Source organism: Macaca nemestrina, chromosome 19, assembly GCF_043159975.1.
Source record: "Macaca nemestrina isolate mMacNem1 chromosome 19, mMacNem.hap1, whole genome shotgun sequence".
NCBI lineage: Eukaryota > Metazoa > Chordata > Mammalia > Primates > Cercopithecidae > Macaca > Macaca nemestrina.
The window spans coordinates 82167675-82185792 of NC_092143.1; the positions used below are offsets into that span (position 1 = coordinate 82167675).

General features: G+C 41.3%; 1 protein-coding gene across 16 annotated transcripts in view; it reads left to right on the forward strand.

The window, feature by feature from the left end:
- LOC105478913 (piezo type mechanosensitive ion channel component 2) overlaps positions 1–18118 on the forward strand; it is a 475658-nt gene that overhangs the window by 334197 nt on the left and 123343 nt on the right. For 14 of the 16 annotated variants that reach the window (XR_985592.3, XR_011617161.1, XM_011736634.2 and 11 more), the window contains 6 exons: positions 1587–1706; positions 5428–5466; positions 6385–6523; positions 9400–9548; positions 12169–12399; positions 16411–16534. Coding sequence is in view for 14 of the 16 variants with exons in the window: in XM_011736634.2 (XP_011734936.1) it covers positions 1587–1706; positions 5428–5466; positions 6385–6523; positions 9400–9548; positions 12169–12399; positions 16411–16534 (802 nt within the window). In the remaining 2 variants the exon portion in view is untranslated. Of the gene's footprint in view, positions 1–1586; positions 1707–3718; positions 3767–5427; positions 5467–6384; positions 6524–9399; positions 9549–12168; positions 12400–16410; positions 16535–18118 lie in introns of those variants that run through there. The other 2 variants (XM_011736646.3, XM_011736636.3) reach the window with 2 other exon arrangements.

An 18118-nucleotide genomic window follows, 5' to 3' on the forward strand; every position in this document is an offset into this window, starting at 1 on the left:
GTATATTCACAAATAAAAACATGTACATAAAAAATTAAAGAGATATATATATTGTTTTGAGATGGAGTTTCACTCTTGTTGCCCAGGCTGGAGTGCAATGGCGTGATCTCGGCTCACTGCAACCTCTGCCTCCTGGGTTCAAGCAATTCTCCTGCCTCAGCCTCCTGAGTAGCTGGGATTACAGGTGCCCAACACCACACCTGGCTAATTTTTTTGTATTTTTAGTAGAGACGGGGTTTCACCGTGTTGGCCAGGCTGGTCTCAAACTCCTGAGCTCAGGTAAATAACTCGCCTTGGCTTCCCAAAGTACTGGGATTACAGGCGTGAGCCACCGCAATGGGAACTGTTTCTGAACAATGTCTTACACGTTACGGAGATTACTTTAAGGCTTTCGAGTTATTACGATTTCCCAGCCCATTTGCTTTCTCTGGCATATCCCATGTCATCTCTCAGATAATGCAGTAGCTTGATGAGGGCTCCGTTATAACTTTGGGCCAGTGCAATATTCTGTTTCCACTGCCCTGTGCTGTCTGGCAAGCAAAGGTAGGCAGAGAGAGAGCCGGGAAGACCATTTAGGCTACAGGCCACACAGCAATAGCAATGTTACAAATCACAAGGTCTGCAGGGGTTTGTGGAGAAAGGGGCTTAAAACTGTCATCAACATTTCATGTGGGCTGTATTTTAAATGGGCTGGGACCGAAGTCCCGTTGCACTGAGGCAATGAGGAAAAGAAGCTGATTATATCGTAGTTCCAGATGACCTAGTACGTTTAATGAAAAATGCCAGCCACCAAATGTGAGTGCTGAAGTAGACATCTGTGAAACATGTTTGAAAAAGAGAGAGAGAAAAGCGTGTCGAGACTTCAGTGTATTATATGGCCCCCACCTGGCAAACGTAACGCCCCACCCAGGGAGTTAGGGTGCCCCACTTAGGAGTTCTACTCTGGTGCGCTGGGACCCAGGAATCGGGCAGTGAAACTAAGTCCACTGCACTCCAGTATCAGTGACGCATGACTGCCCTTTTTACTAGGACACTTTTGTTGGGAAAACATGCTAAGGCACCAAAGCGCTTCTGTTCCTTGTATTCCTCTCTATCACCTCTCCTAGACCAGTTGTTTAATTTAGGCAAATGTCTCGTGCTTAGAAATGCTCTGGCTTAGTGCCGTGTGCGCTCTAGATGATTCTGCCTCCAATACATCCAGTCTGAATTGAAGACTGCCAGCAGCTGGCTTACACGGTTCACTGCTCACCTTTGTGAAGGTTCTTACGCTAAGAATCATGTGCGTAGCTGCTTTTGAGTGCAGTTGAGAATGCACTTGGAAAAGCTGCGGATATTTAACCATGGAGCATATTCTGTAATGCAGGGGGCTTAGTAGGAACAGGGGACATTTAATATTGATGTGCTTATCAGTTGCAGGGGAGCATTTTTGTCCTTTTTTAAAGTGTCTTGATAAAATCCTGTATATTGTAAACATTCACTTTGAAAAATCATCATATAGAGCCAAAATGAAAAGCCCTCTCTTGGCCACCCAGGCTGCCTAGGGAGCTGCCTCAGGAAGCCAGACTGATCCTGTTTCTGTGTTTCAGGTGCAGGAGGAGAGGACAAAAGAAGAGGACAAAGCCCTGGCTTGTAGCCCCATCCAAATAACGGCGGAGAGGAGGCGGAGCCTGTGGTACGCAACCCATTACCCCACCGATGAGAGAAAAGTAAGCCACGATGAAAGGGATTTCCGTTCCCTAATTTTTCTATTTTTGTATTTTACTGTTGAAAATGAGCCTTATAATATCATACATATCATATGATACTCGGGTTGCGTGTGGTTTATAGAAACAGTGATTTAGGAGGGTTAGTACCAGAGGGGGAAAACTGTTTCCAAAGAAAATACCCAGGTCCTGTCAAGAACGTCATTTTATATTTCCGTGCGTTCTACTGAAATCTCCGAATCTTAAAAAGAATGTTCCTATTTAAAAAAAAAAATTGTGTAATTAAAACAAACAAACGTAGCAAAGCAGTCTGTTAGCACTGGAGGGTGAGAATTTCGGTGCTGAACTAGATCGCAGAAAATAATTTTTCTCTGTCGGGTATTTGGTTGATTTGGGTATTTAGCAAACAATTGCTTGAAAATAAATGAAGTGAGCTCATCACTTTGAGGCAAACAACTGACAGTAATTGTTACCAGTGATAACATTTAAGCATGTGAGTAAAGATTAGAATTTTGGAAGACTGGAAAACTCGTATCTACTGAGGGCTTAAACACTTCCCAATATTTGAGGACTTTTCTGATGAGATCGGGGTGATAGTGACAAACGTGCTTTTTACGCATGGCATACTGAAACGTGTCAGTATTTGGTAGAGTCAATACCTGTAACTCACTGAAACAGCAGTTTCCGAGTCACCGCCCCCCAACATTACAGTGTGTGGGTAATTGATCCAGTTGGGGTGCATGGTATGCCAATGAGTTTTAATGGAGCAGAGTATGATGATATCAAAGCAGTGGTGGGTAAAACTACAGGCGCCTGAGCAAGAACCAAGGCCAGGGCACCAAAGTGCACAGCGGTGATTGTAGATAGAGTCCTTCGCTGCCACGCTCTGGCGGAAAACAAAAGAAAAGGGCTGGTGTCACTTAAGAAGCTGGCCACAGTGGTACTCAGTCACCACTTAGAAAAGACCCAAACAGGAATGTGGTTGAGGATCTTTCACTTCTTTGAGGTAACTGAGTGTATTGACAAGGAACAGTGGGTCACAACTGGATAATTCAGATAACTCGTATAGTACACGTAACGTAGAATATGTAATTCATATGACCTTTTGATCATTGATTGGCTATTTTGAACTGAACTCAGCTAAGTGCTATATTGACTTGTAAAAATGGCCTGTTTGCAATGTTGTAAACACAAATGCTCTTAGAATTTTTGGATGGAGTCAGCGTTTTGCTTTCCAGCATGTTCTCCAATTGAGGAGTGGGTTCTCTGTTTTTGTGGCAGTGAGTTTCTCTAAGACCCACACTCCTGCTCTCAGTGCGGCTACCCTGTGTTGAGCGAGAGGACAGTAGTGAGTGAGCTACCTTGGGGGGACAGCGCTGTGGGGCAGAGGTGGCCGCCTATGGCATCTGGGGATTTCCCGGTCGTTTCCTTTATTGCACCTCACCAGGTTTCAGGTTATCTTACACATTTCTCTAAATGATGAAGAAAGCCCAGCTGTATTTAAAGTGAGGCCTGTGGACCTGTCGGGGTCCCGAGACCTTTGCAAGGATTCTTAGGCTCAAAACTATTTCTGTGCTAATACTTAAGACCTTTGCTTTGATGATATCAAAGCAATGGTGGGTAAAACTACAGGCGCCTGAGCATGAACCAAGGCCAGGGCACCAAAGCGCAGAGCGGTGATTGTAGATAGAGTCCTTCGCTGCCACGCTCTGGACGAAAACAAAAGAAAAAGGCTGGTCTCCCTTAAGAAACTCTTGAGGAACCAGGAAGAGCTATTAACTTTCTTAAATCTCCACCTCGGCGTGCTTGTCTTTTTAATATTCTGTGTGACAAAATGAGAAGTCTGCCTAATGTGCCTCATACGAAGTGTGACAGTTGTCCCGAGGAGAAGTGCAAATCCCCTGCAAGCATTGTGAGCTAAACTCACTGTTTCCACAGCAACCTTTTACCTGAAAGAACAGCTCCTGGACTAACAGGGCTATTCTCTTTCATTTGGGTATTTGGCAGACAATTGCTTGAAAATAAGTGAAGTGAGCTCATCAGTTTGAGGCAAACAACTGACGGTAATTGTTACCGTGATAACATTTAAGCATTTGAGTAAAAATTAGAATTTTGGAAAACTCGTATCTACTGAGGGCTTAAAAACTTTCCAGTATCTGAGGATCTTTCTGTTGAGATCGGGGTGATAGTGACAAATGTGCTTTTTACGCATGGCATACTGAAACGTGTCAGTATTTGGTAGAGTCAATACCTATAACTCACTGAAACAGCAGTTTCCGAATCACCGCCACCCTACATGACAGCACGTGGGTAAATGATCCAGTCGGGGTGCATGGTATGCCAATGGGTGTTAATGTAGCAGAGTGTGAAAAGTTCATGGATATGGTTTCAGATTCTGCACTACGACGGACATTCAAGACACTACACTGGTTGAGTCTGATCTAGTAGCGGAGACTGTCCACAGTTATTTAGATAGACTATTTACTTTTTTTTGGCAACAGAGTCTCGCTCTGTCGCCCAGGCTGGAGTACAATGGCGTGATCTGGGTTAACTGCAACCTCTGCCTCCTGGGTTCAAGCGATTCTCCTGAATCAGCCTCCCAAGTAGCCGGGACTACGGGCACACACCACCACGCCTGGCTAATTTTTTTGAATTTTTAGTAGACGTGGTTTTGCCATATTGCCCTGGCTGGTCTCGAACTCCTGAGCTCAGACAATCCACCTGCCTCGGCCTCCCAAAGTACTAGGATTACAGGCATAAGCCACTGCGCCCGGCCCTAAAATACTTTTTTTTTTTTTTGGCCCAACTGCATACCTATGTGAAGCCAGATTTTATCTACTTCAACTGGAACACCACATCACAACAGATTGAATGCAGAAACAGATGTGAAAATCTGGTTGTCTTTTATTAAGCTAGACATTAAATAGATATGCAAAATTATAAAACAATGATACTTTCTTCACTATTTGTTTTAAAAATATATAGCTATTTAAATAATTCATTTATATTAACACATCATGGGTTTTTTAATTTTTTAAGGAATAAATACATAAGTAAATAAATATTTTAAGAATATCTGTTCTAATTTCTAGTATGGTAGATATTAATTGATAGAACCCACACAAATTAAGTCTCTTTGGGACCTTCAGTGATTTTTAAGAACACAAATGAGTCCTGACCTAAAATTGTGGTAGAACCACTTGCTGTACTAATTATTATTTGGGGGAAGCCCAAATCACCTGGTGGTAATGTATTAATAGTTAAAAAGTAGAGTCATATAATAATCATTTTGTTGTATACAGTATGCAAATCTTAAAATAATCTCAAACCACATTACAAATCAATTTTTCTTTATTATGAAAATTCTATTTATTGAAACGTAAATACATTCAGAATTCTGCAGATGTCTCAAAGGGGTATAAAACTAAGCAGCTTATTCTTGTAGAACATAACCCTTGAAAAACATGGTAACATTTATAGACACGCGGTTGCTTATCTGCTGTATAACTAAACATTAACATCAGGAGATGTGACATAGTTGTCATGAACAGCAGCATCCAGCTCATTTATTTGTCCCTTTATATTTTGCATGGCAATTTTAATATAGTAGCATTCAGCAAGTTCAAAAGAATGGGTTTGTGCATAGTAAAACTTTATAGATACATAAACAGTAAAATGCTTTCGGCTTCCTTGCTAACATGCTTTCCCGCATTGCTTTTTGCAGCTTTTATCCATGACCCAGGATGACTACAAACCTTCTGATGTTAGTATACCCTTAGCGTTCTCATGTATGCATGTGTAAGTGATGTAAAGGCAACAGAAATGGAAGCAGCTCCTTTGAGTCTATTTTAATGATCTATTAAAATTTCCATAAGCTTTTCCATTTTTTGGCATGAATTATATCTGGTAGACTGCTGTTAAAATGAGATTGAGTATAATCATACAAAATATATTTAAATTTTAAGAAGCTTTGTGGGCTTTTTAAAAAGGATTTTGTTCTGTAGCTATGCCTGTTACATAAGTACGAAGTTTTGCATGCCCATGGGTGCACATACACATATGTATAGGTGGGTGTTATGTTTATCTCAAAAATTGTAAAGCCAAAGAGACAGAAGGAGGAAACAGGCAATTGTACTTAGTGGTGTAGTAAGGACATGGCAACCTGAAGTCAGGCAGAGATCCCCAGAGGGTGATGCCTCAGCTGAGATCCAAGGGGTGTCTGCATTAGTCCCGTGCAGAACCACATAGGGCATAGGGCAGGACAGGGCTGGACCACAGCCCAGGAAAGGCCTAGAGTCCCATATAGATAGAAGGATGGCTGAGAGGTGGACAGTAGCAAAGGCTGAGGCTGGAAAGATCAGACCAAATCTTGAAGGCCTCCTTCAGCCATTTACAAGAGTTTGCTCTTCATTCTGAGGACGGCAGGTGCGTAGCATGGTTTTTGGCAAAGTGCAACAAGGTCAGATGCACATTATCCTGCGATCACGCTGTGGAGACTAGAGTTGAAGAGGGAATGTACAAGATTCCCCTTACTGAAATATTTGGACAGTTGGCTAAGTTATTCACCTTGTAGTCAACTCCTCACTGTTTGGTTACGGTGGAGGAAGGGAAGTGGGGATTTGTCTACATTGAAAACCCACAGCTGCTGTGACAGGTGTCCCTTTCTCTGCACTCCCGGCAGGGCCTGCTGGTGACTGTGAACGGCAACCCCGTGGATTACCACACCATCCACCCCAGCCTGCCCATGGAGAACGGCCCCGGCAAAGCCGACCTCTACTCCACCCCCCAGTACCGGTGGGAGCCCTCTGATGAATCCTCAGGTAGGATCCAGCCTGCGGGCACGTACTGTACTCAGGGTCACACTTCTCCCTCATTTAGAAGCTTGGCCTCGCTCTGTCTTTTTGTTGTTGTTGCTTGTTTGATGTTTCTTAAAACAGTATCCATGTCAGTATCATTAAGCTCACTTCTTTAAGTTCTGCCTGCATTCTGCCCCAGCATATTGCTAGTTGTGTTCTATCCTTGTATACAGAGTAAGTGACATAATTGTGGCAAACTTTGAAAATAAAAGGTGAAAACAATATTTTGAACATGTCAACTTAGGTATAGCATCTATATGTATGTTGGTCTTTCTTTTAGTTGATGTTGTAATTATAGTCAGTGGTTTTCCTGGTTAGTGTATGAATTTTTGTTTGTTTGTTTCTTTGGGGTTTTTTTATTTATTTTATTTTATTTTATTTTTGAGACAGAGTCTCACTCTGTCTCCCAGGCTGGAGTGCAATGGTACGATCTCAGCTCACTACAACCTTCACCTCCCAGGTTCAAGAAATTCTCCTGCCTCAGCCTCCTGAGTAGCTGGGACCACAGGTGGACACCACCATGCCTGGCTAATTTTTTGTATTTTAGTAGAGACAGGATTTCACCATGTTGCCCAGGCTGGTCTCAAACTCCTGAGCTCAGGCAATCCGCCTGCCTTGGCCTCCCAAACTCCTGGGATTACAGGTGTGGGCCACTGCACCTGGCCAAGTGTTTTTTAGGAGTTCTTTTCTTTGTCCATTTAAAAAAAAAACGAGGTTGTCGAAACTTTTGCAAGGCTTTTTTCCTCCCTTTTCTTTCAATTGTTTATGTTGAAGGAGAGCACTATTACTAAAGATGACAAATTGGTGGCCTGGGGCTGAGTTTCACTCTCAGATTTGATTTTTGGTCTGCACAGCATTTAAAAACAATTTTAAATAGCCATCATTTAAAAAGCTGCACCTCTGACCTAGAAATGGACATTTCTGGAATCCCTTAAAGAATGTGAAGGTCTGGCAACACTAGTCCCTTGCCTCTAGAAAACAGCAGTTAACTAGACCTCTATTGTCATTGCCCCTGCCAGGGACCAATTGCCCGTCATCAGTCCATAAAGACAGAATTACAAAGTGACTGTAAAACTATTGGATTTGCATCTGTATTTGTATGTAATTACAGCCAGAGTTCTTAGACCTTGTCCTGCCTTTAGTGAGTGGCCAGCAGCTCTCCAATTTGCGTCTGTGGTACATCACGCTTACTCCAAGGGCCTTTTTGCATAACTCTTTATCAAGTTTATTCTGATGTCTGTTCTTCATAAATCTGTATCAGTACTTCCTGGAGTTGCCCCACAGGGCTTCTTAATACTTAACTGTACAACTGGTTAGTCATATTATCCGACATTCCTCAGTAAGGTTAAATCAAGGTCAGCCACCACCCCCACCCCACCCTCACACCCATCCCATGGTGACACCTGAGTGCTGCATAGCATCAACTCTACTCCCGGTTTCTGCTTCCTGCGTGCATGTGTTTTAGTTTGCAGCTCAGGCTTAAACTGGAAAGTTCAAGGAAACATGGTGCTTTCCAGTGTGCTCTTCGGAGCCTGGGCACCAGAAGCAAACACATAGGGCCCAAGAATCAGCATCTGTGGCTGCTGCCATTTGAGCTGTTGGGGTCACAGCCTAGACACCCTTCTATTTGCCCATTACTTTCATGAGGACAAATAAATAGGATTTTGACTGCTGACAAGGACAACCCAGTCATACTGAAATCATAAACGGGGCTTTCAAAAGTGAAACAAAAGCTGGAAACGTTTTCAAAATTGAATCTATACAGACAAAAAGTGTCACAACCAGAAAAGTAGCATGGCGGTAACTCTAAAATCCATCAGATTTGGTGTTTTCACCCCTGTCTATGCCCCCAGGGGCTTTTTCGTATAAACTCCAGGCTCATCCAGTCCTACTGCAGGAGGAATGAGAGCCAGTGGGCTTCTGCCAAGGACACACCATCGTCTCATTGAGGAGCCCATGTGGAGTAGTATGCACAGTCACTGATTTTTCAGTCATTTATACCTCCTCTTTATGCTGCTAAGACACTTTCTCATGTAACCCACCTATACGTAGCCCATTTGATTTGAACAAGAAAGACAGAAAGGACATTCTACTTAGTGGCTTAGAACAGCACTGAGTATGGCACACTTTCTCTGGACCAGGAACCTGGGCATCACTAGGCTCATTCCTCTGGCTCAAGGTTGCTCATGAGGTTGCAATGCAGTCAAGCTGCTGGCTGGAGCTGCTGTCTCATCTGAAGGCTTGTCTGGGGGAGAATCTGTTCCCAGGCTCACTGTGTAGCTGTTGGCTGGCCTCAGGCTCTTGCTGACATCTGGCTAGCAGAGCCATCAGTTCTCATACCTGGGGCTCCCCATAGGGCAGTTCACAGCATGGTAGCTGGCTTGTCTGAGGACAAGCAGGTGAGAGAATAAGAGAGCACACAAAGTGAAAACCAAAGTCTTTTTAAACAGAATCTTGAAAGTGACCCTTGATCCCCTCTAAAGTGCCCTATTTGTGTTAGAAGCCTGTCACAGGTCCCACCCACACTCGAGGGGAGGGGTAACTCAACAGCATGAACACCAGGAGGTGGGGGCTCTGATGACTGGCTTAGAGGCTTCCTTCCATACCTTCTTACATGGAAGTTTTCCTTTCTCAATTACTATATGCTGGATCCCATTACACTGACCAGGCAGAACTTATTGATTCTGTTTGAATTCTAAGGGCTTTATGAATGGGAAACAATTTCTGAAGTCTTAAACACAAGGCTATACCAAAACCATACATGTGCTGCATTGCTTGGAACATTTATACAAACGTCACATGTTTGCATAAATAGTTAAATGAAGTATTTGTCCATCTAGAAAAGCGAGAGGAGGAAGAGGAAGAGAAAGAAGAATTTGAAGAAGAAAGGAGCCGTGAGGAAAAAAGAAGTATCAAAGTTCATGCCATGGTCTCCGTATTCCAATTTATTATGAAACAAAGTTACATCTGTGCCCTCATAGCTATGATGGTATGTATGATATGATAGTATGTATGATATGATATGATGGTATGTATAATATGATATGTATAATATGATATGGTGCTATGTATGATATGATATGATGGTATGTATGCTATGATGGTATTTATAATATGATGGTACACACATGGTATATAAGATATGATGGTATGATATGGTAGTACATATATGATGGTATGTAAGATATGATATGGTGTGTATGATATGGTGTGTACAATATCTAATGGTATGTATGATATGGTGGTATGTATGATATGATGTGATGGTATGTATGCTATGATGGTATGTATAATATGATGGTACACATATAATGGTATATAAGATATGATGGTATGATATGATAGTACATATATGATGGTATGTAAGATATGGTGTGTATATGATGGTGTGTACAATATCTGATGGTATGTATGATATGGTATGTATGATATGATATGGTATGTATGATATGATGCTATGTGCAATATGATATGATGGTATGTATGATATGATGGTGTATACAATATCTGATGGTATGTATAAGATGGTATGTATGATATGATGGTATATATGATATATGATATGTATGATATGATGCTATGTGTAATGTGATATGATGGTATGTATGATATGATGGTATGTATGATATGATATGAGGAAGGTATGATATGATGCTATGTGCAATATGATATGATGGTATGTGTGATATGGTGTGTACAATATCTGATGGTATGTATGATAATGATGATATGTATAATATATGATGGTATGTATGACATGATACTAGCTGCAATATGATATGATATGTATGATATGATGGTATGTATGATATGATGGTGTGTACAATATCTGATGGTATGTATGATATGATGGTATGTATGATATGATGGTATATATGAGTGGAGGCTGCCAGACTGCTGGAGAAAGGAGACCACAGCCCCGCTGGCTCTAAGTGCTGCTATCCTCTCAGGGCCAGCAGAAGTATAGGAATCCCCCTGATGCCTTGGCAGAGAATGGTCAGCTGTGTTAATTTTTCATGGTATATTTATACTACAGATTGTAAAATTGTGTCCTTTTCACCTCTATTTATCCTCTTTTAAGTATTAATACATTTCTTTCAAATTAGCTTATCAAGTCAGTCTCTCTCTTATTTTGCCAATTTGAGAGGACATACTAGTTTTTCTAAATGACATTGAAGGTCTTTGAGGTTAACATAGGCTGCTTTTATTCCTTTCAGATAGTGAGAATTATATTCACATCTTATCTTAGATTTGGGTGAGACGTTATTCCATCTTAGCTACCATAACTTTTTTTTTTTTTTTTTTTTTTTTTGAGATGGAGTCTTGCTCTGTCGCACTGGCTGGAGTGCAGTGGCACGATCTTGGCTCACTGCAAGCTCCACCTCCGGGGTTCACACCATTCTCCTGCCTCAGCCTCCCGAGTAGCTGGGACTACAGGCACCTGCCACCACACCCAGCTAATTTTTTTTTTTTTTTTTTGTATTTTTAGTAAAGACAGGGTTTCACCGTGTTAGCCAGGATGGTCTCGATCTCCTGACCTCGTGATCCACCCGCCTCGGCCTCCCAAAGTGCTGGGATTACAGGCGTGAGCCTTCGCGCCCAGCCAGCTGCAATAATGTTTTACCAATATGAGCATCAAGCAACCGTGGTTCCCTAGAGCACCTTCCAATTGTGAGCTCTCAGTTTATACGTGTTTCTACTCACCATCTGCAACATCACAGCTTCAAAATAGTCCCTTGGCCCATAGATAGAAAATAAAAGAAGCTATAATCTCTCCCTTTCCCAAAAACAAATTTTCTCAGGAAATTTGATTTATTTTTGAGAAACCTAACATTCTTGTTTAAAATACGACTCTTCTAAATTCTGTGGTCAACAGTGAAATCCTATGGACACCTTTGATGATAAAAATAAAAATATTCTTTAACTCAGGGGACATAGAACCTAGGCACAGTTTCCCAGGCACTCGGTCCAGGTGCTTCTCACACGAACCTGTGTGTGCTCAACTTCGGTTTCCAGTAAGGAACACAGCCCCATGCGAGAGGAGGCTGGGAAAAAGAAAGCACCACAAAATTGAAGAGGCTAATTTGGGGATTGCCAACTCTATTCTTCAAATAAAATTAGTTCTGTGCTCTTTGGTTACTTTTTGACATTTTCTATACATCAACTGTTACTTTAAACTGCAGCAGATCTCTCATTCTGAACTCACAAAAGTATACCCTATTTTTTTTTCTCTCTAAGCCAGATAAGTTTGGTCTTTTCTTTAAAGCAATAGAGCTAAATAAAGTAAAATAAAATATTTGCTTACACGTTTTGTTAATTAACTGAAAAAAATCTATTGTGAAAACAACACAATCCTTCATTAAAAATGTGCCCATGTCTGGTACCATTCTGCTGTGTTAATGGAGCTACAATATTAAAGCTTTAAAACCTCCCGTCTTCCAAGCCACCACTCCACGGCTTGGGGTCTCCGTCACTCCACCACAACTCTCTACTCTCCCTGGTTTGAATATTATAGAATATTTGAACTTTTTAGAGTTTTTACCTTACCAGGGTCGGGGGACCGAGCACTGTACTAACCATGGTCGTGTTTCCTTTTCTGTCCTCCGGAGGCCTGGAGCATCACCTATCACAGCTGGCTGACCTTCGTGCTGCTGATCTGGTCGTGCACTCTTTGGATGATTCGCAACAGAAGAAAATATGCCATGATCAGCTCTCCCTTCATGGTGGTTTATGGAAACCTATTGTTGATATTACAGTATATATGGAGTTTTGAACTTCCTGAAATTAAAAAGGTTCCAGGATTTTTAGAAAAGAAAGAGCCAGGAGAACTCGCTTCCAAAGTAAGTGAATAGAATACAATAAAACAAAACAATGACACAAAACCACAATCGTCATCATAATCGTATCCAACAGAAACCTTACAAAAACAGGCTCCAAATATTCACTGCTTTGTAAAAATGAACAAATATGAGACTGTAGGACACAATTTACGGTGCTTAGAGGCCTCTATAATTTAAACATGAACATATATTACACCATGATTTAACTTTTACTTAGAAATGACAATGTTTTCCACTCAAAGAAAACTTGTATAAATTTTTTTAAGTATAAATCTTACTAGAGTAAAAAAGAAGTGTGAAAAGAGGAAAATACAGTGTAAAATGTGTTAAGGAGTACAGGGCTGTCTTTGATTACCATTTTATAAAACATGCTTAGCACATTAGTGTCACAAATAAGTATTGATTATTCATGACGTTTTTCTCCAATTCCTTCCTAAAGAACATTTTTAGCAGCAAAAATTAAGTATGACACTTACTGTTTTTCTTCTACTGATTATATGATATGTTCTTATCTGAGTTAGAATGTTCATACTCTTTTCATTACTCATTTGTTTTTATGAGCCATTTTAACAGTTTTATTTCAAAAGATTAGATTTCCAAATTTACTGTTTGTTTTGTTAACAAAATGGCAGACTAAACACACATTCCCTTTGTGTTAATAATTTAGTTTTAAGACAGGAAAAATAAACGTGTATGTATTGAATGGGTCTTGGAAATCAGTATCTTTGGAGGAGATGGTCATTTACATCACATGAAATTCACCTTTCCTGGGAGCAGCTGCCCACTTGAAGTATTATCACACACCCCATATCCCAGGCAGTCAGCTGTAAATGGGGTAGAGTACACTAGGGCAAAGTTTGCTGTTCGTAACAGATTTTTGGGTGAAGAACTACTGGGGTAAATGACACACATTCTAACAGATGAATTCTAGTGACAGAGGTAGGAATATAACCCCTGTGTTCATGGACCAAGGCATTTCATTCATTGATCCATTCATCCCAGACTCCCACGCCTGCTTCTTCTCCTCACCCTGCTCCATGCTGAAAATCCCACGTTGTACTCTCACTTACTCTGTCTCCCTCTTTCCTCTTAAACACAGACCCACACACAACATATTCACACACAACTGGTAACTTAGTCTTCTTCTACTTAAAAAAATCAAAATTATATTCTTTTGACTATGTAAATTCATCACAGTCCGACTCCGAATAGCAATGAAACTGCTAAAATGGCGTGCCAAGTCACTAGTTCAATTATCTCCTGTCGAATCCAAAATTAACAGTTCTTTAGGAGGAAAACATTATTTGGGAAATAAATTTGTTACTCGTGGAAAATAAAAGTTATTCTGGGAATCTAGGTCTGCGCTTGTATTTTAATGTTCCCAGGGACTTAGAAAAAAGTGCAAGGTTTTGTCATAGAAGGTAGTAATACACCTCCAGGCATATAACATTTCTATTACAATAACGTGTAAAACCCATTTTTAAACACACACTTTATGGAGTGTAGTGGATGAGTCAGTGTGATAGAGAATGAGAGAATAGAATCTCCTCCTCAGTCCTCAAGGGTCTGAACCCCTCCCAAGGAGCCGGACTTACCTGCTTGGCAGCTTTCCTCAGTCCCAGAGCATCTCATTTCTGGCTCCATATCAAGACCTTTTATTAAATAACTCAACTTCTCTAAGAATGATGTCCCACTTGCTCTCAATTACTCTTAACCTCTCTGAATATGCATTGGAGAAACAATTTTTCCCCCCAATTTGCAGCAATAGTTCAATTCATAGTGGCTTCCAGAATTTTAACTTCAGATTTGCATAAATGTAGGCACTCCGGTTCTTGATTTCATTAGGCCCTGGGCATATTGGCCAAGACTTATTGGCACTAGTCTATGTTGAAAGTAAATGATAAGTAGACATTTATGGATAGGTAAGTGGTCAATTCAAATTGAAAATGACCCGTTCATTTATATTTATTTATATTTTGTTTTATTTTTTCACTTCACTGGAAAATATTTATAAAAAGTCTACTATGAACCACAAGATACCACTTCATGTCTACTAGGATGACTATAATTTTTTTTTTTTTTTTGAGATAGAGTCTCACTCTGTTGCCCCAGGCTGGAGTGCAGTGGCGCGATCTCGACTCACTGCAAGCTCTGCCTCCCAGGTTCACACCATTCTCCTGGCTCAGCCTCCCGAGTGGCGGACTACAGGTGACCGCCACCACGCCCGGCTAATTTTTTTGTATTTTTTTTTTTTTAGTAGAGGCGGGGTTTCACTATGTTAGCCAGGATGGTCTCGATCTCCTGACCTCATGACCTGCCTGCCTCGGCCTCCCAAAGTGCTGGGATTACAGGCGTGAGCCACCGTGCCCAGCCAGAATGGCTATAATTTTTAAAAAGGTAGATAATAACCAGTGCTACTGAGGACATGGAGAAGTTGAAACGGTCACACACTGCTGGTGGGAATGTAAAATGGTGCAGCAACTTTGAAAAACAAAGTGCCAGTTCCTCAAAATGTTAAACGTAAAATTACCGTAAGACCAGCAATTCCAGTCCTAGGTTCATTTACCCAGGAGGATTGAAACCATCTGTCCACACAAAAACTTGTATATGAATGTTCATAGCAGAATTATCCATCGTAGCTAAAATATGGAAATGATCCAAATGCCTATTAACTAATGAAAGGACAAAATGTTGTATGGCCATGCAATGGAATATTGCTGGGTAATTAAAAGAGATAAAGAACTGTGCATGCTACCAGTGGATTAACCTGGAAAACATTATGCTAAGTAAAAACAATCCCTTACGAAAGGCTACCTATTATATAATTTCATTCATAAAAAATTTCCAGATTAGGCAAAACTATAGAGACAAAAAGTGAATATGTGGTTGGCTAGGGCTGAGACGGAGAAAAGGAAGTACCTGCCATGGGGCTTCTTACACAGGGTTGATGAAAGTGTTGCAAAATGCATTGCAGTGATGGTTGCATAACTCTGAATATACTAAAAACCACTGAATCTAAATGGGTGAACTGTGTAGTATGTGAATTATATCTCAATAAAGCTATTTTTAAAAACCACTGTGTGTGACCAGGCATGATGGTTCACACCTGTAATCCCAGCACTTTGGGAGGCCAAAGTAAACAGATCAGCTGAGGTCAGGAGTTCGAGACCAGCCTGGCTAGCATGGGGAAACCCCGTCTCTACTAAAAAAATACAAAAACTAGCCGGGCATGGTGGTGTATGCCTGTAATCCCAGCTACTTGGGAGGCTGAGGCAGGATAATCGCTTGAATCCGGGAGGCAGAGGTTGCAGTGAGCTGAAATCATTCCATTACACTCCAGCCGGGACAACCAGAGCGAAACTCCCTCTCAAAAAACAACAACAACAGCAACAAACCTACTGTGTGTTAGGTACTATATTTCCTAAACAATAGAGTTCCCCCAAATCAAAAAGTTTTTGATTTTTTCGTCCTTAAGAAAATGTTACTTTAAAAGTATGAGCACTTAGAATTAGACTCCCTGCAGCTTTAGAAGATTAATAATAAGGGGTTCTATTTTCTGGGATGAAATTTTCCTTTTCCCATCTATGGAATTCTTCAAAATAAGGAACATTGCAGTCAAGGGGGTATTATGCAAGAAGTATGTCTTCCTTTTACAATTGTAATGACGTCACAGTCAGGAGGGAACCAACCAGGGACCAGCACCTCATGGGAGACCACTTGTTGCAGTTGATTTCCTGCCCAGGTGGAAGTCGTTAGACAGGTTGGGTTCATCTTCCTCAGGACTTGCGTGGTGCTCCTGGCACCCAACACAAGCATGGGAGCATCCTCGGAAAAGGGACTTAAAAGCCGTGAATCTCAGCTGAAATCAGGCAGGTGACCTGACTCTGTCTCCAATAAAAATGTTTATTTATGGTGCTCCCACTGGAATGCGGAGAAAATGTTGTATTTGTTGAATGTTTTTACATTCCAAATGGTTGCTTAATTCTTGTTTTGCTGCTTCTCTACTTTCAGATCCTTTTCACCATTACTTTTTGGCTACTGCTGAGGCAGCACCTCACAGAGCAAAAAGCTCTGCGAGAAAAGGAAGCTCTTTTATCCGAAGTCAAAATTGGCAGTCAGGAAAATGAAGAAAAAGGTAAATTAGTGTACATGGCGTGTGGCCAGAGAGTTTGGTGCTCAGCAAAATTACAGAGAAAGAGCCCCAAAATACATCAGAAAGCTTCAGAATAAATGAAAGTGGAATGTAAACTTGGAGCACTAAGTAACGTTATTATAGCGTGTGACTTTTGAGGTGCACGTGAGAGTTCCAAAGGAGTGTTAAAAATATGCCATTTGGGCCCAGCGCGGTGGCTCACGCCTGTAATCCCAGCACTTCGGGAAGTTGAGGTAGGCAGATCACGAGGTCAGGAGATCGAGACCATCCTGGCTAATATGGTGAAACCTCATCTCTACTAAAAATGCAAAAAACTAGCCGGGCAAGGTGGCGGCGCCTGTGTTCCCAGCTACTCGGGAGGCTGAGGCAGGAGAATGGCGTGAACCTGGGAGGCAGAGCTTTCCGTGAGCTGAGATCCGGCTACTGCACTCCAGCCTGGGTGACAGAGCGAGACTCTGTCTCAAAAAAAATAAAAAATAAAAAAATGTGCCATTTGATCCTCATGAAGGTGATTCCTAGTGAAAGAAAAACTGAACCTCTGAGAAATTAAATGATTCCTCCCAGGTCATACTTTTAGTGAGTATTGGAACGAAGAAACTAACTCACATCTTTTACATTTAAAACTTCTTTCTTCTTTCTTAAAAATAGTATACCACAATGTGGCCGGGCGCAGTGGCTCACGCCTGTAATCCCAGCACTTTGGGAGGCCGAGACGGGCGGATCACGAGGTCAGGAGATCGAGACCATCCTGGCTAACACGGTGAAACCCCGTCTCTACTAAAAAATACAAAAAACTAGCCGGGCGCGGTGGCGGGCGCCTGTAGTCCCAGCTACTCGGGAGGCTGAGGCAGGAGAATGGCGTGAACCCGGGAGGCGGAGCTTGCAGTGAGCTGAGATCCAGCCACCGCACTCCAGCCTGGGTGACAGAGCGAGACTCCGTCTCAAAAAAAAAAAAAAAAAATAGTATACCACAATGTAAAAACAGATGATGATGATGTTACCACCTTGATAGTTTTAGACCTGCTATATAGGTAAAATAAGAACAGCTTGCTCCCTAACTCCCTAGATATGCCAATAAATGTAAGTTTAATGTTTGTAGAATGGATCGAAGAGTATTTGTGAGGTTAGGAAGCACTGACTGTGAAAAGGAGCCTATAAATGTCCACAGAAGCTGGGCTGGTAACCTTAAGATTTAACCAGTAACCATAAGAACCAATGCAGGCATATATATATACACACACACACACACACACACACACACCTCTATACACACACACACACACATTTATGTTTAGTTTCTTATTTAGACCTAACCAATCAGTTGTTTTTCAGTAACAAAAGTCTGTCCATAAGATTCAAATCTTGCCTATATGATTTGGATGTCTCTGTTCAACATAGTGATTAAATTAACCAGTTAATTTTGGTAAAAAATGGTTAATTTGATATCAACAATTGCTCTGAGCCCTCACTTGATTTTCACTCTCCTCACTCTGTGAATCTACTAGTTGTTTGAATAAATTATTCAAATTAACCCCAATAATTCTTTTGAAATAATTATTCAAGTTC